Raw genomic sequence first — 20,900 nt, 5'->3', positions numbered from 1 at the left:
GTGTATTTTATTGAGACACTGCTTCATGAGTCTGTAAATTTTTAAGCAACAAACTAAAAAGGGATATTTTAAAGTCAAATTTAAGCACTTATCTATAACTCTAAAAATAAAATTCATGGGGCGCCTGGGTGGCTCAGTCATTAAGCGTCTGCCTTCGGCTCATGTAATGATCCCAGGGTCCTGGGATCGAGCCCTGCATCAGGCTCCCTGCTCCGCTGGAAGCCTGCTTCTCCCTCTCCCACTCCCCCTGCTTGTGTTCCCTCTCTCACTGTGTCTCTCTCTGTCAAATAAATAAATAAAATCTTTAAAAAAATAAAAATAAAAATAAAATTCATGAAAATTAACATGTTCATGAAAAAAATATAAGCATTTTCTAACTCAACAGCTTTCTACATAAAGTATATTTTAAAGATATAATAAAAAATACTTTTAACAGTGGTAAATTGAAATTTTGCTTGCTTTTTGACCATTATTTTTAATGACCCAATATCAACAGAACTGAGTTAGCTATTGTGTTGTATTTCCCCAAGACTGTATTAGACTCACATGAGCAGTGGCCCTGACACAGCTCAAGAATAATTTACTTATATGAGAATTATCAATTATACAAAGAAAAATAAGATGCCTAGTGTTTAAGTACAGAAAACAGGTGAGGTATACAAATATCTTTCTGTCCTTAATAAAGTCTTGCATACAAAATTTAACAAATGTTATTCTGAACATAAAATCTTAAAAATAAATTTTTTTTTCTACATTAACCACTAAAGAGCATTTTTAATGTAAATTTCTAAAGTCCTGGTTAAAAACTGTAAATACCAGTGTTTCTTAAACTTCTGAACTTGGAAAGCAGAAGTGGAACAAAAATTACAGGTTATCCACGTACTCCTGAAAAGTTAACATATTTAGCCCTTACTTTCAAAATCAGTCTTCAATGCCACATACTAAAGAAATATGCCACCCTTTGAGCGGCGCCCTATCCTCTGACAGAAAGCACTCACCTGCTGGTGCATCCCGGCTTTCTCCAAGTCCAGGCCACCATCGGGAGCCAAGGTTTCAGCCAGTAACTCTTCAGCCTCTGTTATCCACTGTGTGAGGTCATTAAGGTCACAATGGAACTGTCTCCATTCTTCCATAGCCCTATCAAAATGACTAGAGGACAAGAAACAAAATAGGTTTCCAAAATATCCAGGACCATCTAGAAGCAATTTTTCTAAAAAGGAAATTCAAACCTCATTTAAACTGAAAGCCCCGAAACAAGTGAATTCACAGCTCACTGCTCTGTAAGACCAGTTTTCATAGATTACAGTTCATGATTCCTCTTAGAGAAACAGGCATCATACCAAGGGCAATCCTGCCCCTCTCTATCTTAACATGGCGTGCACACATACACAAACACACTAGGCAGCTTTTTACCTGAAAAGACAGCCTGCTCCAGCTTGGAAAATCAAGATTGATTAGCTGCAGCCACGTTAACCTACCCAACTTTAAACACTTAACATGGTAAATAAGTAAAATATGATTAATTACCCTATTTTCTTAACGGGGTAAAAAGGGGTGTTTTACTTCCAGAACACTTCATTCCCAGCTAGAACAAAACCCAAAGGCCAAAATACTTCAAAATTTCCTTGCACTCCATTATCTCTGTGTTATGGACTGCATTGTGCCCCCCAAAATTCCTATGTTGAAGCCCTAGTCCCCCAACATGACAATAACATTCTACTGGGCATGACAAAAGTAAAAGCACTTCAAACAAAATACTAAGAGAAGATACAGAGGCAATTTTCATTACCTTTCATGAAACTATGCAATAACTAAATAAGAAACAAATTCTAACTCTCCCGATGTTGCAATAGAAAATGTTGCTAAAAAGGCTGCCTAAAAGATCTGAAGACCTTGAGAATATGAACATTACATTTAGTAAAGATAAGTATCATTGTAACAGAACATAAATTTCAAATAAATCTAAGCAGCATAGCTATGGATTAAACAGGAAAGAGTAAAAAAAGGGGGGAGGGGATGCATGTTCAGGTAGGACTCACAAAGCCATCCCCTCCTCTCTAACCCTGCAAGCTCGTATGGGAGGCAGCACAGTATAGCAAAGGGCTGTGGATTTCCAGAGAATCAGACTCAAAGTCCCAGCCTACTATAAACATATGAGTTTGCTATCTCTAATATTTCAACTAGCCTTGCCATCTTCCGCACAAACTCATCTCACCATCCAAGTACCTGTCTCTGGCAATGGTACCACCACCTACCTACGTCCTCAAGCCAAAGACTTGGGGCTCAGTTTTTACTCTTCCCTCTTCCTTACTCCAACATCCCATGAATCACCACATTTTACCGACTCAACTATTTAATTCTCAAATTTTCCCTTATAACTCCACTTCCATAGCCACTATCCTAATCAAGTTATCGTTATGCAACCAGCATAGACGGGTCGTCCTTGCTCTTAGTCTTGTCCTCTACCAACGTATCCTACAATCAACAAACTGTCATTCCTTTGTTAAAATACTTTAAAGTCTCCCTATATTTATGCATGGATTTTTCTGATAAATACTGCAAATACATTTCCTCCTCCCTATGACTTTTTTTTTCCTTATGACTTTCTTAATAACATTTTCTTTTCTCTAGCTTATTTTCTTGTATGAATACAGTATATCATATATATAACATACAAAATATGTGTTAATAAGCTGTGTTATCAGGCTCTAGTCAGCAGTAAGCATTAGTAGTTAAGTTTTGGGGGAGCCAAGTGTTATACACAAATTTTCAACTACATTGCAGGGGAGAGGGTCGGTGCTCCTATCCCCATGCATAGTTTCATGAAAGGTAATGAAGATTGCCTTTGTATCAACAGTACTTAACTTGATACACAAGGTCCTTCTGATATAGTCCCTTCAGATCTTTCTGGTTTCATCTCTCTGCTATGAGTTCTAACTCTGCCAGACTATTTCTATTTCCTCAACTGCCCTGCACTCCCTCTCTCTTATCTATGACTTTATGCAATGTTGTATTCCCTCTATTCCTTCACCTGGGTAACCTCCAAGAAGACTTCCCAAATCCTTCAAGGTGTCTAGCATGGTCTCCTGTATTGCTCCCATCACAGCACTATGCACTATGTAATAAGTCCCCGTCTATACTTTTCTACTATATACATTTGGACCCTGAGACAGAGACTATATCTACTCAGTACACCTGCCTTATAATCCTTTATAACTACTTACACGTAGCTGCATGTGCCTTGAATTAGTCAGCACTCAATAAATATTGGTCAAATAGATGGTGCATGGACAGATGGATAGACAAGTATACAGAGATAGGTGGATGGTGAAGTCTTAAAACTGAATTTTGAAAACTTTTTAAATAATAGAAAAAGAATGATGAAATTAAGAAGGAAAACTATTCCTTGTAGAAGATGGAATTCTGAGTAAGAATCAGAAACTGGGAAGGTAAAGAAAACAAAGAAAATTTTAATCAAGATTGTGTGAAATGAATGAAAGTAACTTTTTTTGAGCAATACGTACAAGGTATAAGAAATTAGGCCATCTGGAGAACACTGTTAAAAAGCTTCCAAGTTCAAGATGAGAGGTCTGAACTTTGTCCACATAGCAGTAAAGCCACCAATGGAAATACAGAGGATGAATACCTGAAAAGGCATTCTTAGGAGAAAAGATACATAAGGATCCAAGGATCCAAGATGAGAAGAAAGAAATAACTGGCTCAAAGAAAGGGAAGAAATTTGTCCAGGAAAAGAGGGCTCCATTATTTATCTAAGATGGTTGTAAAATTACTTATTTGAAAAAATATGAAAACTAACACCATGCACCAGTGTAAAGTAGGCATAAGGGAGTTCTCAAAGAAAGTTGATCTGTTATATTTTCATGGCATTTATCTTACTTTTACTATAGGCCAACAAAGTTTTTCCCCATAGATTAGTTTTATCTCTTTTTTTGTTTGTTTCAAGTTTTTATTTAAATTACAGTTAGTCATCATATAGTGTAATAAGTCATTGAGAGAAAAACAAATACCATACGATTTCACTTATATGTGGAATTTGAGAAACAAAAGAGATGAACATAAGGGAAAGGAAAAAAAAAAGAGAGGCAAACCATAAAACAGACTTGTAACTTTAGAGAACAGAGGGTTGCTGGAAGGGAGGTGTGGGGATAGTCTAAATGGGTGATGGGCATTAAGGAGGACACCTGGTGTGATGAGCACTGGATGTTGTATGTAAGTGAAGAATCACTAAATTCTACTCCTGAAAAAGTTTGAAAAGTTTTATAGGCCAATTGGCACAGGGACCTGGTATAGACAAATGGATTGGTGTTCACCCTCATGTGATTATAACTGATAATTGAAACCATGAAAGTGCAGAACATTTGCCACTGCCTTGATGTTTTATGAAAAAAGAGAATACAAAAAAGTTCTCACTTACTACTTGTGAAAGGTGGATAAACATGGATGGAAAAAAAATAAAGATTTAGGATAGGTTACCAAAGTTGGGAAAGAAAAACAAAAATTAAGAATAAGAACATAATGCATCCAAGTGCTGGGATAAAATAAAAGAGACAACCCTCTAGCAAATGTAATCAAGTTAACAAAGGAAACAAAATAATGAAAGTTATGACAGATAAGACTCTTCTAAAATAAGAACATATAGTTAAATATAGTTGGTGCTTAAATTTTTGAAAATTCCCATGTTACCTTTTTAAAAGATAACATTTTTATAATCAAGAAAATGGCAGAACTTCTGCCATCAGCATGACTAATCAATGTTCTTTAAGTTCTACCACATTAGCCAAGTGAATATATACAAATAGGAAGATTTTTAAAAAGAAGAAAAAGTTATCATTATATACAATTGATGTGTTGATATACTACAAAGGTCAAAAAAATCAATTCTGTACCACACACAGACATCACACAGAGTGCAGAAGAAAGCTACCACACACCAACTCTACAGTAGCAAACAAGAAAAGCACAAAACTACCAGAGGGGCAGGGATCTGCAAGAAATTCCCCCAGGGTAAAAGTGCTGGCAGATGCCATTTTTCTTGGCCTTGCCCAGCACACACAGCCAGATGCTTCTGGGAGCCAGTTCTGACACTCTCCATCTATCCACCTTGCTAGCACCACATGCCGCATCCTGGCATTCCCCTGCAGACTCTCCCCACCCAACCAACTCACCTGGGCAGGCATCCCTCTAACGTGACTCCTGACCTGGAGAGTAGAGGAGACGACCCCACAGATCAAAGTGCCCACAATTCCTGCAGCTGGGCCCCTCAGCTGGCTGTGCAGAGAGCAAGCCCTGCCCTTCCCTGTATTGCAGCTGTTTCAGCAGCTAACTGCAAATAGCCAAACTAACTGCCGGCCCCATCCAACAACGAGCCCAAGGTGGCTGCAGCCAGATCTTTCAACAGCCAGGGGAGCAAACCCTGCCCAGTGTGCCCACAGCAGGCAAAGCAGGTCACCGTAGCCAGCTGAGCTAAGGGCCAGCTTGAGCCACCAGCGTGCCATAGTAATCATGGCTCAGCCACAACAGGAGGGCATATGCAGTAGTGTAGGATTGCATTACAGGACATCACATATCCATTACTTTTGAGACCAAGAAGTATAACTGACCTACCTAACACACAGAACCAAACACAGAGAGTCAGACAAAATAAGGAAACAGGAATATGTCCCAAATGAAAGAACAAGACAAAAATCATAGGGGGGTAGGGGGGGAAGGCTAAACAAAACTGAGATAAGCAATAGACCTGCTAAAGAGAGCAAATGGTCATAAATATACTCACCAGACTTGAGAGAAGAATATTTGAACTCAGTAAGAACTTCAACAAAGAGACAGAAAATATAAAAAATAACCAGTCAGAGTTAATGAATACAATAACTGAAATGAAAAATGTACTGGAAGGAATCAACAAATTAGAGGATGCAGAAGAATGGATCAGCAATCTGGAAGCCAGGGTAATGGAAAGCAACCAAACTAAACAGCAAAAAGAAAATAATAATAAAAATGAGAATAGATTAGGAGGACTTTAAAACATCATCAAGTGTAATAACATTCACATTATAGGGATCCCAAAAAGAGAAGATAAAGAGAAGGAGGCAGAAAATTATTTGAAGAAATAATAGCTGAAAACATCCCTAATATTGGGAAGGAAACAGACATTCAGGTCCGGGAAGCACAAAGAATGCCAAACAAGATGAACCCAAGGAAGTCCACACCAAGACACACCATAATTAAAATGGGAAAAACTAAAGATAAAGGGGGAATCTTAAAAGCAACAAGAAAAAACAAACCGTTACATAAAAGGGAAATCCCACAAGGATATCAGCTGATTTTTCCACAGAAACTCTGCAAATGAGAAGAGAGTGGCATGATATATTCTAAGTGCTGAAAGGAAGAAACCTACAATCAATACACTACCTGGCAAGGTCATTCAGAATTGAAGGAGAGACAGAGTTTCCCAGACAAACAAAAGTTAAAGGAGTTCATCACCATTCTTCAAGTGGAAAGAAAAGACCACAACTAGAAAAGTAAGAAAATAATGAAAAAAAAATTTTTTTCCCTGGTAAAAGCAAATATATAATCAAGACTTAAATGTGAGACCTGAAACCTTAAAACTACCCAAAAGTAACACAGGCAGTAATTTCTCGGACAAAGGCCATAAGTATCTATAAATATTCATTTTTATGAATATGTCTCCTCAGGCAAGGCAAAAAAAAAAACCTAAAATAGACTACTGGAACCACACCAAAATAAAAAGCTTTTGCACAGTGAAGAAAACGATCAGCTAAACAAAAAAGCAAACTACTGAATGGGAGAAAATATCTGCAAATGATTTATCCAATAAGGGGTTGTTACCCAAAATATATAAAGAACTTATACAACACAATCCAAAACAACAAATAATCCCATTAAAATGGAGAGGACCTGAATAGACATTCTTGCAAAGAAGACATCCAGATGGCCAACAGACACATGAAAAGTTGTTCAACATCACTAATCATCAGGGAAATGCAAACCAAAACCACATGAAATATCATCTCATACCAGTCAGAATGTCTAGTATCAAAAAGACAAGAAATAACAAGCGTTGGAAAGAATGTGGAGAGAAGTGAACCCTCATGCATTGTTGGTGGGTATGTAAATTGGGGCAGTTACTATGGAAAACAGTATGGAGGTTCCACAAAACTTAAAGACAGAAATACTATATGATCCAGAAATACTACTGGATATTTACCCAAATGAAATGAAAACACTAATTTAAAAAGATATATGTACCCCTATGTTTTGTTGCAGCATGATTTATAATAGCCAAGATATGGAAACAACTTATATGATCATCAATAGATGAATAAAGAAGATGTAGTATATATACACTATAGGGTATTACTCAGCCACAAAAAAGAATGAGATCTTGCCATTTGCAACAACATAGATGCACCTAGAGGGTATTATGTTAAGTGAAATAAGGCAAGAAAAGACAAACACTATATGATTTCACTTATATGTAGAATCTAAAAAACAACACAGGGGAGCCTGGGTGGCTCAGTCGGTTAGGCGTCTGCCCTTGGCTCAGGTCATGATCCAGGGTCCTGGGATCCAGTTCCATGTTGGCTCCCTGCTCAGCTGGGAAGTCTGTTTCTTCCTCTCTCTCTACCCCTCCCCCTGCTCATACTCTCTCTCTCGCTCACTCTCTCAAATAAATAAATAAAATCATTTAAAAAAATTAATATGTTTTAACAAATTAGTCATCATCTAATAATCAAGTCTAACTAGGCATAACTATGCATAAAGATGTATGTAAAAATATTCTCTAAATGTACAGAGATGATTTTAAAAATCAATACAAAGGAATACACCCAAAGGCCACTAAAAGTGATCTGTTCAAGGACTGTATACTCACTTGAAATGTCAGCTAAAACAAACAAAGATAAAGAAAATGATGCTTAGTTTTTGTGTGTATGTCCATTAATGTTTCCAATACATTTTTCTGGTAACTTTCCTCTTACACAGTACTTTATATTGGGCTATTTCACACTTGCCTTTCTAGCACATACACAGCTATTGGCAAAAATCTTATCAGTTTTTATTTCTACTTATTAATATGTCTGGTCAAAATCGAGAAAGAAGGCTCAAAAACATTAAACAGAAAATTATAAAAAAAAAAGGGGGGGGTTGGGATTATACAGGGATTCAAATGATCTGTAGCTATCCCTGTTCCTCACTTGAGGATATTATGTTGCAAAATATCATCCATATGTGATGCAATTCCTCTTTCTTGAAGGAACCACACTCATCACAATTTATTAAACAAGGCCTAGGACAAGGATGTGAAATTTATTCTCATTAATCTTAGTGTACGTATGACCTTTGTTGTGGCCCATGAACTTATAGGCCTTTTTAAGAAAAGTATTAATTTAATTTACACATACCCTTTACGATCATTGTACATTCTATTAATTCTGTCCCATTTTGCATTCAACTGAGTTAGTGTATCCCGGATTTGAATGGCTTCAGGTCCAGAAGCTTCGAGGATAACATCTGGTTGTTTTTCATGAATGACTGCAATCTGCTCCCCGAGTTTGTCCAGCTGATCTTTGATATTCTACAAATGTATTGTCACACATTAACACAATCCAGCAAAGAGATAAGAAGAATGAAATCACAGAAGGCCAAAATTTTATCTTGCATAACATTGATCTTAAATATAATGAGACATAATAATTGTTGCTCCTCAAAACTGAAAACTTAAAAAAAAATAATATCGTGTATTGGCCAAAGTGTGAGAAATGCTACCTAACGTCCTAACGGCAGAAAAGAAAATCCTCACAGTTGTTCAAAGCAGTATTTGTACAGAACATACAAAAAGCCTCACTAGTATTCTGTAAAGGTAATGAAGTGTTTGAAGCTGGAATGATTTATATTTTCAAATACGTAATAATGCTAATTTAAATGACAGAAATGAGCTAGCAAACATATAAAATCTATAGCAAGTTTATTGAAATTTTATACTTAAGTGCAATCAAATTATATGAAAAAGCCTTGATGGTATTTAATAGTCTTGTGAATAACTAAAAACTTCCAGATCTCTATTAATGTTTAAGCAACATGCTATTCCATACCCCAAACACTGACCAATCTTAACTCGTTATAGATGACAACATAAATGCTAATATTTTACATCACACTAACAATCAAGATTTTAAGAAAGGAATATGGATCGTGTCTGTGTTTGATTAAAGAAGATTTTGATGTTGCCAAGAATTAATAACTGTGCATATTTAAAAATCCATGCCTACTCTTAAAAAATTAAAAATTTGATACTATTTCCTTGATGAAATGGGGAAAGTTTATTATTCGTACGCATTATTAATTCCTTGGCACAAATTTTAAAAATTATAGACCATCTACAAAGGCACAAGGACAGATTCCTTGCTTTATTTCTGCATTAACTGTGGCTTTGAATCATGCCTGGAGATCTACCTTCAGAGAGTCTTCCTGAAAAGAGAAGTCTTCATAGACAACAGTGCTTAGCTCAGGAGCATTAAGTGATAATTCAGCATCATCCATGGCAAGTAAAACTTTGTTAATCTCAACTAGATAATCTGTGGGGAGAGGTGGTGATCGAGTTCCAGGAGCAAGCTGACCTGTTCTCTGCTGATTAGGGACCGCCTGTAAAAATAATAATAATAAGACACATCTCTTAAAATATCCCCACAATGAATAGAAGCAAATAGAAAAAAAACACAATAGTATTTTGTGGAGCAATTCAATACCATGAATCCAAATAAAAAAACTGAGTTGTGTTTGTTGTTGTTGTTTTTATATTTTTGCCCTGTCTTGCTGAAGAAACCCTTCACAATTTCTATACTGATTTTCTTCTGTAGCCTGTGGTTAAACAGTATAAGTAAGTGACAGCTTGACAGGTTTTTCTTTACAGCATGTGCCACCTAAACTCATTTAGCAAACAAGAAAATGTAACAACTCCTTTCCTGAGCTGTTGGGGAAATGAGAATATGCCACAAATCATAAAGTTCCATATGAAATAAAACGTTTTAATACCATTATCATTTTACCCATTTTGTAATCACAATTAGATTAAACACTTCTGGACCTCACTGTTGAGAACATAAATAAGTGAAACAAGTATTCGTAACCTAAGAAATGCAACAGTGGTTTTGATTAAAATAATATCCAGGTCGTGCTGTATATAATCTTCACCTTTGCGGACAATATTACAGAACATGACTCCTATATAAGACAATCAATTCAGACAGATACTAAGCCAGGTGGACTAGTTATCAATATATACTCTAATCAGAGCTTTCTCAACAAAAAAGTGTTCTCTAGGATTAGCTACCAGCCTTGCAGTTCACGTTCACATCCTTGACTCCAAATGTCTGCAGTTTATTAAGTGCCATCTACAACTTGCAAACAGCAAAGTGCATCTTCTGATGAATTAAAGTAGCTTCCCTGATGCTTTCACTATTTTTCTCTATTAGACTTCGAAAAAAGTATATTCCTTTGCAAATTCAAAGATGGCAGTGAAAATGATCATAAATACGGTACTGTCCTGAAAGTGGTTATGGTTATAATTCCTAAATGAAACCAAGAATCAAGACTAAAACCAGTGAGTCAACAACATAGTGTTGAATCTAGAGGTTTGCATTTATTTGCCTCTTAGAATGTGATAAAATGAGTTCACCAATTGCTGGACAGTCCTGGATAGCAGGATAGAAGCAAGCCAGATTTCCTGATTTTATCCACAGGATTATTTATACTTGATAGCAATATTAATTTTATTATCCTGATGCCATGCATTCAAATTTTAGTCAGAAAGCATTTCTAGATATTTACCCATATGTCCAAGAAGGCAAATTATATTTTTAAGCAAATATAAAAGAATAGGAAAGTCTGTAGGTATTGTAAATAGGAAGTTCCAAGTGAAAAAAAAAATCACATTCATTAAAGACTACCGTTTTCTGTTCAGACTATAAAGATAACCTGAGCCTTCATACTCTTGCAAAAGCAGCAAGGCAGTTCAAAATTTAAACATGTGCTTTCTGTATTCCAAAAATAGATTTTATCCCAAGAGAGTGATCAATCAAAATGTCCTAGGAGAAGGAAAAAAAAAAAAAAGTCCTCAAGATCTGACCCAGACTTTACTTCTGGATAATTTTATTTTTAAAGAATTCTGCTAGGACACAGAAATGTAAATTTACTGCAAGCTAATGCTAACATTCGACAGTGTTACATGATGTTGCTCACGTCATACACAACTAAATTCCAGATAAATAGATTAAATAGTTAATTTTATATGAACACATTATAAAAAGTTCCTAAGTTTTGTTTTTATCAAACCATAGGGAAAAACCAGAACTAAATAGAACTGAATATTCATCATCTCTGTGGAAAATAAGGACTTTTCAGAGCCCAAGTAGGCTGGGAAAAAAAAAAAAAAAACACGAGAAAACATAGTCATGTAGGGCTAAACAAATATTTTAAATGGTTATATGTTAAAGATAAAATAAATGGAACATGAAAATCAACAAGATAATACTTTTATTGCAAATATGACAGAAGACTAATATCTTTATTTTAGAAAGCGCTCACACATATTTTAAAAATAGTAATACATACCCTCATAAACAAATGAGAAAAGGTCATTTAACACACATTTCAAGTAAGAAAATGAATCCTATAAACTGGTGGTTCTCAATTCTGATTGAACATTAGAATTACTTAGAAAGTTTGTTTGTTTGTTTAAAGAGAGTTCACAGATAAGCCCAACCTAAGAGATTTTGATTTAACTGGTTTGGGGGTTAGATTTTTTTTTTAAGTTCCCCAAGAGATTCTAGTGTCACAGATAAGAAACAGTTTTAAAAACTGAAAATCTAAAGGATATGGGCTAATGAGATAAGGACAAAACCTTTTCAAGCATTTTAAAACAATTACACTAATGCTAGTGAATCCAAAATGAAATGTGCCTGTTGTAGTGTATGTTAATACTCTTAAAAAACAAATTTATGTATTCGTTAAAAGTCCAAAAATTATTTCCATTTTGGACCAGTAATGAGTTATGATTTGGGACCCAAAGATAAAGTTCTAGGAAAGTAAGATACTTTAAAAAAGTAACAATGAGAGGGAGGAGCAAGATGGCGGAGGAGTAGGAGACCTAAATTTCATCTGGTCCCAGGAATTCAGCTAGAGAGGGATCAAACCATTCTGAACACCTACAAACTCAACAGGAGATCAAAGAAAAGAATAGCAGCAATTCTCTGAACAGAAAAGCGACCATTTTCTGGAAGGTAGGATGTGCAGAGAAGTGAAGCCAAGGCGATATTCAGGAGGATAGACGACGGAGGAGGGGGCCTCCGTCAGCCGCTACCAGCAAGTGACAGAGCAGTGGTGCACAAAATCGGAACTTTTGGAAGTCTGCTCCAGGGACGCCTGGGTGGCTCAGTCATTAAGCGTCTGCCTTCGGCTCAGGTCATGATCCCAGGGTCCTGGGATCGAGTCCCGCATCGGGCTCCTTGTTCAGTGAGGAGCGTGCTTCTCCCTCTCCCTCTGCTGCTCCCCCTGCTTGTTCTCTCTCTCTCTCTCTGACAAATAAATAAATAAAAATCTTTAAAAAAAAAAAGTCTGCTCCAATGAGGGCTGTCACTCCAGTGGCTAAGCAGGGGGTAGAACCCTCGCGGGGACAGTGTGGTCTCAGGACCCTGGGGATCACAGAAAGACCTGGGGTGCCTGAGTGCAGCAGAGCTCCCAGGTGTCAGAGCGGGGAAGCTGGCTGCAGAGACAGAGCCAAGGAGTGGGCTCTCAGCTCGGGGTTGCCATAAACTGATGCGCAGCATAGTCGGGCCACTGCTCTTCTAGCAGGGACCCAACAATTGGCAGATCTGGGGAGACTCCCCTTCCTCCCCCTGGAGGAGCGGCATGGGAGCACACCGCAGGGATCTGCTGGGTTTGGAGACTCCACACGGGGTCAGGTGCCAGAGATAGAAACGCTCAGTCACAGGCTGGGTGAGCACGGAGTGCGGCCGGAGACCGGGGAGATGGGAGTGACTGACTGCTTTTCTCTGGGGGCTCACTGAGGAGCAGGGCCCTGAATTCTCGGCCCCTCTGGGGTGGAGATTGGGAGGCCACCATTTTTATCTCGTCGTCCAAAGCTGTAGGGACAGGTTGCAGGGAACAAAAGCTCCCCAGAGCAAACCCGAGCAGATTGCTTAGCCTGAACGGCAAGGGTGGGGCAATTTCACCTCCAGCAAAGACATCTGAGAATCACTGCGAAAGGCCCCTCCCCCAGAAGATTCACAAGAACAGCCAGCCAAGACCAAGTTCACCGATCAATGAGAATGGCAGAATGCCAGCACTAGGGAAATACAGCACAGAGAATTCATGGCTTTTTTCCCCCTGATTCTTCAGTCTCTCAAAGTTAATTTTTTTAATTTTCTTTTTTTCTTTTAATTTTTCTTCTTCCCTTTTGCTTTTTTTTTTTTTTAAAGATTTTATTTATTTATTTGAGACAGAGAGAATGAGAGACACAGAGAACACATGAGAGGGGGGAGGGTCAGAGGGAGAAGCAGGCTCTCTGCCGAGCAGGGAGCCCGATGCGGGACTCGATCCAGGGACTCCAGGATCATGACCTGAGCCGAAGGCAGTCGCCTAACCAACTGAGCCACCCAGGCGCACTTTTTTTTTTTTTTAAAGATTTTATTTATTTATTTGACAGAGAGACACAGCGAGAGAGGGAACACAAGCAGGGGGAGTGGGAGAGGGAGAAGCAGGCTTCCCGCTGAGCAGGGAGCCTGATGCGGGGCTCGATCCCAGGACCCTGAGATCATGACCTGAGCCGAAGGCAGACACTTAACGACTGAGCCACCCAGGCACCCCATCTTCTTCCCTTTTTCAACCAACATCTTATCAATCCCTTTTTTTAAAAAAATCTTCATTTTTCATTTTTAGAGTCATATTCTATCCCTTCATAGTAGTTAATCTTAACCTTATCTTTGGTATATATATATACATGTTGTTCTCTCTTTAAAATTTTGGAATACAGTTTCTTCTAACAGACCAAAATATACCCTAAATCTCTAGTGTATGGCTTTGTTCTAGTCTCCTGCCTGATCACATTCTCTCCCTTTTTTTTTTTTTTACATCCTCTTCTTTCTTTTTTCAACCAACTTCTTATCAATTCCTTTTATAAAATCTTTTATAATTTTCATCTTTACAGTCATATTCCATCCCTTCATTGTATTTACCCTCATTTTTGTACATACATAAGTTTTTCTTTCTTTAAAATTTTGGGAGGCACTTTCTTCTAACAGACCAAAATACACCCAAAATCTAGTGTGTGGCACTGATCTATGCACCAGCCTGATCATATTTGATCATATTCTTTTTTTTTTTTTCTTTTTTCTTTCTTTCCCTTTCTTTTCCCCTGGTTTCAGGTCTCTTCTGATTTGGATAGTGTATATTTTTCTGGGGTGGTTGTTACCCTGTTAGCATTTTGTTCTTTCATTCATCTATTCTCCTCTGGACAAAATGAGAAGATGGAAAAAATCACCTCAAAAAAAAAGAACAAGAGGCAGTACTGACTGCCAGGGACCTAATCAATACGGACATTAGTAAGATGTCAGAACTAGAGTTCAGAATGACAATTTTAAAGATACTAGCTGGGTTTGAAAAAAGCATGGAAGTTATTAGAGAAACCCTTTCTGGAGAAATAAAAGAACTAAAATCTAACCAAGTCAAAATCAAAAAGGCTTTTAATGAGGTGCAATAAAAAATGGAGGCTCTAACTGCTAGGATAAATGAGGCAGAAGAAAGAATCAGTGATATAGAAGACCAAATGATGGAAAATCAAGAAGCTGAGAAAAAGAGAGAGAAACAACTACTGGATCACGAGGGCAGAATTCGAGAGATAAGTGATACCATAAGACGAAACAACATTAGAAAAATTGGGATCCCAGAAGAAGAAGAAAGAGAGAGAAGGGCAGAAGGTATAATGGAGGAAATTATAGCAGAGAACTTCCCTAATTTGGGGAAGGAAACAGCCATCAAAATCCAGGAGGCACAGAGAACCCCCCTCAAAATCAATAAAAATAGGTCAACAACCCAACTTCTAATAGTAAAACTTACGAGTCTCAGAGACAAAGAGAAAATCCTGAAAGCAGCTCGGGACAAGAGATCTGTAACCTACAATGGTAGAAACATTAGATTGGCAACAGACCTATCCACAGAGACCTGGCAGGCCAGAAAGGACTGGCATGATATATTCAGAGCACTAAACGAGAAAAATATGCAGCCAAGAATACTATATCCAGCTAGGCTGTGATTGAAAATAGGAGAGATAAAAATCTTCCAGGACAAACAAAAACTAAAGGAATTTACAAACACAAAATCAGCCCTACAAGAAATATTGAAAGGAGTCCTCTAAGCAAAGAGAGAGCCTAAAAATAACATAGGCCAGAAAGGAACACAGACAATACACAGTAACAGTTACCTTACAGGCAATACAATGGCACTAAATTCATATCTTTCAATAGTTACCCTTAATGTTAATGGGCTAAATGCCCCAATCAAAAGAAACAGGCTATCAGACTGGATAAAAAAACAAGACCCATCAATATGCTGTCTGCAAGAGACTCATTTTAGACCCAAAGACACCTCCAGATTGAAAGTTAGGGGGTGGAAAACCATTTACGATGCTAATGGACACCAAAAGAAAGCTGGGGTGAGAATCCTTATATCAGACAAATTAGATTTTAAACCAAAGACTATAATAAGAGACGAGGAAGGACACTCTATCATAATTAAAGGGTCTATCCAACAAGAAGATCTAACAATTGTAAATATCAATGCCCCTAACATGGGAGCAGCCAATTATATAAGCCAATTAATAACAGAAGCAAAGAAACACATTGACAACAATACAATAATAGTGAGGGACTTTAACACCCCCCTCACTGAAATAGACAGATCATCTAAGCAAAAGATCAACAAGGAAATAAAGACTTTAAATGACACACTGGACCAAATGGACTTCACAGATGTATTCAGAACATTCCATCCCAAAGGAACTGAATACACATTCTTCTCTAGGGCCCATGGAACATTCTCCAGAATAGATCACATCCTAGGTCACAAATCAGGTCTCAAGTGGTACCAAAAGACTGGGATCATTCCCTGCATATTTTCAGACCACAATGCTTTGAAACCAGAACTCAATCACAAGAGGAAAGTCGGAAAGAACTCAAATACATGGAGGCTAAAGAGCGTCCTACTGAAGAATGAATGGGTCAACCAGGACATTAAAGAATTAAAAAAATTCATGGAAACCAATGAAAATGAAAACACAAGTGTTCAAAATCTTTGGGATGCAGCAAAGGCAGTCCTAAGAGGAAAGTATATAGCAATACAAGCCTTTCTCAAGAAACAAGAAAGGTCTCAAATACACAACCTAACCCTACACCTAGAGGAGCTAGAGAAAGAACAGCAAATAAAGCCTAAACCCAGCAGGAGAAGGGAAATAATAAAGATCAGAGCAGAAATCAATGAATTAGAAACCAAAAGAACAGTAGAACAGATCAATGAAACTAGGAGCTGGTTCTTTGAAAGAATTAATAAGACTGATAAACCCCTGGCCAGACTTATCAAAAAGAAAAGAGAAAGGACCCAAATAAAATCATGAAAGAGGAGAGATCACAACCAAAACCAAAGAAATACAAACAATTATAAGAACATATTATGAGCAACTATATGCCAGCAAATTAGATAATCTGGAAGAAATGAATGCATTCCTAGAGATGTATCAACTACCAAAACTGTACCAGGAAGAAACAGAAAACCTGAACAGACCTATAACCATTAAGGAAATTGAAGCAGTCATCAAAAATCTCCCAACAAACAAAAGCCAAGGGCCAGATGGCTTCTCAGGGGAATTCTACCAAACATTTCAAGAATTAATACCTGTTCTTCTGAAACTGTTCCAAAAAATAGAAATGGAAGGAAAACTTCCAAACTTGTTTTATGAGGCCACCATTACCTTGATCCCCAAACCAAAGACCCCATCAAAAAGGAGAATTACAGACCAATATCCTGATGAACATGGATGCAAAAATTCTCACCAAAATACTAGCCAATAGGATCCAACAGTCATTAAAACGATTAGTCGCCATGACCAAGTGGGATTTATCTCTGGGCTGCAAGCAAGGTTGGTTCAACAACCGCAAATCAATCAATGTGATACAATACATTAATAAAAGAAAGAACAAGAACCATAGGATCCTCTCAATAGATGCAGAAAAACCATTTGACCAAGTACAGCATCCTTCTTGATCAAAACTCTTCAGAGTATAGGCATAGAGGGTACATACCTCAATATCATAAAAGCCATCTATGAAAAACCCACAGTGAATATCCTTCTCAATGGGGAAAAAACTGAGAGCTATCCCCCTAAGGTCAGGAATGCGGCAGGGATGTCCACTATCACCACTGCTATTCAACATAGTATTAGAAGTCCTAGCCACAGCAATCAGACAACAAAAAGAAATAAAAGGCATCCGAATTGGCAAAGAAGAAGTCAAACTCTCACTCTTTGCAGATGATATGATACTTCATGTGGAAAACCCAAAAGACGCCACCCCAAAACTGCTAGAACTCATACAGGAATTCAGTAAAGTGGCAGGATATAAAATCAATGCACAGAAATCAGTGGCATTCCTATACATCAACAACAAGACAGAAGAAAGGGAAATTAAGGAGTCGATCCCATTTACAATTGCACCCAAAACCATAAGATACCTAGGAATAAATCTAACCAAAGGGGCAAAGAATTTGTACTCAGAAAACTATAAAATACTCATGAAAGAAGTTGAGGAAGACACAAAGAAATGGAAAAACATTCCATGCTCATGGATTGGAAGAACAAATATTCCAAAGATGTCAATGCTACCTAGAGCTATCTACACATTTAATGCAATCCCTATCAAAATACCATCAATTTTTTTCAAAGAAATGGAACAAATAATCCTAAAATTTGTACGGAACCAAAAAAGACCCCAAATAGCCAGAGGAATGTTCAAAAAGAAAAGCAAAGCTGGTGGCATCACAATTCCGGACTTCAAGCTCTGCTACAAAGCTGTCATCATCAAGACAGTATGGTACTGGCACAAAAACAGACACATAGATCAATGGAACAGAATAGAGAGCCCAGAAATGGACCCTCAACTCTATGGTCAACTAATCTTCGACAAAGCAGGAGAGAATGTCCAATGGAAAAAAGACAGTCTCTTCAACAAATGGTGTTGGGAAAATTGGACAGCCACATGCAGAAGAATGAAACTGGACCGTCTACCTACGCCACACACAAAAACAGACTCAAAATGGTTGGAAGACCTAAATGTGAGAAAGGAGTCCATCAAAATCCTAAAGAAGAACACAGGCAGCAACCTCTTTACCTCAGCCACAGCAACTTCTTCCTAGAAACATCGCCAAAGGCAAGGGAAGCAAGGGCAAAAATGAACTATTGGGACTTCATCAAGATGAAAAGCTTTTGCACAGCAAAAGAAATGGTCAACAAAACCAAAAGACACCCGACAGAATGGGAGAACATATTTGCAAATGACATATCAGATAAAGGGTTAGAATCCAAAATCTATAAAGAACTTATCAAACTCAACACCCAAAGAACAAATGATCCAATCAAGAAATGGGCAGAAGACATGAACAGACATTTTTCCAAAGAAGACATCCAAATGGCCAACAGACACATGAAAAAGTGCTCAACATCACTCGGCATCAGGGAAATCCAAATCAAAACCTCAATGAGATATCACCTCACACCAGTCAGAATGGCTAAAATTAACAAGTCAGATGCTGGCGGGAATGCAGAGAAAGGGGAACCCTCCTACACTGTTGGTGGGAATGCAAGCTGGCACAGCCAATCTGGAAAACAGTATGGAGGTTCCTCAAAAGGTTGAAAATAGAGCTACCCTACGACCCAGCAATTGCACTACTGGGTATTTACCCCAAAGATACAAATGTAGTGATCTGAAGGGGGACGTGCACTCCGATGTTTATAGCAGCAATGTCCACAATAGCCAAACTATGGAAAGAGCCAATATGTCCATTGACAGATGGATAAAGAATATGTGATATATATATACAATGGAATATTATGCAGCCATCAAAAGGAATGAAATCTTGCCATTTGCAACGACATGGATGGATCTGGAGGGTATTATGCTGAGCAAAATAAGTCAATCAGAGAAAGACATGTATCATATGATCTCACTGATATGAGGAATTCTTAATCTCAGGAAACAAACTGAGGGTTGCTGGAGTGGTGGGGGGTGGGAGGGATGGGGTGGCTGGGTGACAGACATTGGGGAGGGTATGTGCTATGGTGAGCGCTGTGAATTGTGTAAGACTGTTGAATCACAGACCTGTACCTCTGAAACAAATAATACATTGTATGTTAAAAAAAAAAAAAAAGGAAGATAGTAGGAAGGGAAAAATGAAGGGGGGGAAATCGGAGGGGGAGACGAACCATGAGAGACTATGGACTCTGAGAAACAAACTGAGGGTTCTAGGGGGGAGGGGGGTGGGGGGGGTGGGTTAGCCTGGTGATGGGTATTAAAGAGGGCACGTATTGAATGGAGCTGGGTGTTATACACAAACAATGAATCATGGAACACTACATCAAAAACTAATGATGTAATGTAGGGTGATTAACATAACATAATAAAATTTTTAAAAGTAACAGTGAAGCAAAGAACTATCATATCATCTGAAAAAAATGTTAGGAATAAAAATGGAGCCAAGCCTTAAAAGATAACACATTTTTCAGGTAAAAATAAGGAGATAAAACCCACACCAAGGAGTAAGATTAAAATTAGCAAGATCCCAAAGGTGCAAAGGCACCAATGTGTTTGGGAAAATGTACAGAAAACCAGCATAGCTATATTCCTGGTAAGCGCCAGTGAATCAAAGAGGTAGCTGGACGCCAGATAGAAAACTTAGTGTATAGTATAGTGATGAACCTTGCACTTAAAGCTTTTTCTGTATTTTGCAATATTTTCCTGAATACTTTCTTGGTAAAGGAATGCCCTGACCAGCCATAACTTTGGGGGAAATAATTCTGAGGACAATATGGAGGATGCGCTAGAGCTAAGAAAAATTGGACATAAAAAACCCAGCTTGGGACACACTGTAGTGAATAACAAGAGAAAATCATAAGAGCCTGAATTATGGAAAGGATAGTGGACTAAGAGAAATTCAGTCATTTCCCCAGGGTCATAAAGCAAGTAGAGCTGTGTCTAACTTTAGGTTCAGATGCATCATACTTCATTCAGAAGAGAGGGTTTTAATACCTACTTGATGTGGTGTAAGGAACAAGAAATGATTGAGAAGATTTTGAGGTTACTACTTTGAGAATAGGTAGTTTTTAAGGAAATAAACTAAGGTAGGGAATAAATTAGGAAACATGGGCTGGAAGGGGAAGGGAGAGGACAAGTTTAGCTTGGGACATGTTACAAGGCTGCAGTACATACAGAGAGAGACATCTAACAGGCAGCAAGCTGAGAGAGTAGAATCTTCCACTAGATTCAACATCATCAACTAAAAATGGTCCTTAGAAGGATAACCTAAGAACAGACTTTTAGAGAAAACCAGCACACTTACAGTGCAGTTGGAATGATGGCCACTGAAAAGGGAGCTGATAGTGAATCTTTTTCTAGAATACAAATCATAGTTTATCAATTCACAAATTTAGTTACTTGTTAACTAAAATTTTTTTGAGCTGATGAAGACCTCCACATATAAAATACAGAACTGAAGGAGGAAGTCACTTCTAAAAGGGATAGATGCCTTTTAATTTATTATTAGAA

General features: G+C 37.8%; 1 protein-coding gene across 7 annotated transcripts in view; it reads right to left on the bottom strand.

Annotated features, from left to right (window-relative positions):
• UTRN (utrophin) overlaps nucleotides 1-20,900 on the bottom strand; it is a 496,689-nt gene that overhangs the window by 273,565 nt on the left and 202,224 nt on the right. For all 7 annotated transcript variants that reach the window (XM_034990899.1, XM_034990900.1, XM_034990897.1 and 4 more), the window contains 3 exons: nucleotides 9,493-9,681; nucleotides 8,442-8,614; nucleotides 999-1,149 (listed from right to left, as the gene is read on the bottom strand). In XM_034990899.1, coding sequence (XP_034846790.1) covers nucleotides 999-1,149; nucleotides 8,442-8,614; nucleotides 9,493-9,681 — 513 coding nt within the window. The remainder of the gene's footprint in view (nucleotides 1-998; nucleotides 1,150-8,441; nucleotides 8,615-9,492; nucleotides 9,682-20,900) is intronic.

Source organism: Mirounga leonina, unplaced genomic scaffold, assembly GCF_011800145.1.
Source record: "Mirounga leonina isolate KUSES-001 unplaced genomic scaffold, KU_Mleo_1.0 Mir_53, whole genome shotgun sequence".
Classification (NCBI taxonomy): domain Eukaryota; kingdom Metazoa; phylum Chordata; class Mammalia; order Carnivora; family Phocidae; genus Mirounga; species Mirounga leonina.
The sequence above is the reverse complement of the archived record's forward strand: the minus strand, read 5'-3'. Positions and strand labels throughout refer to the sequence as shown.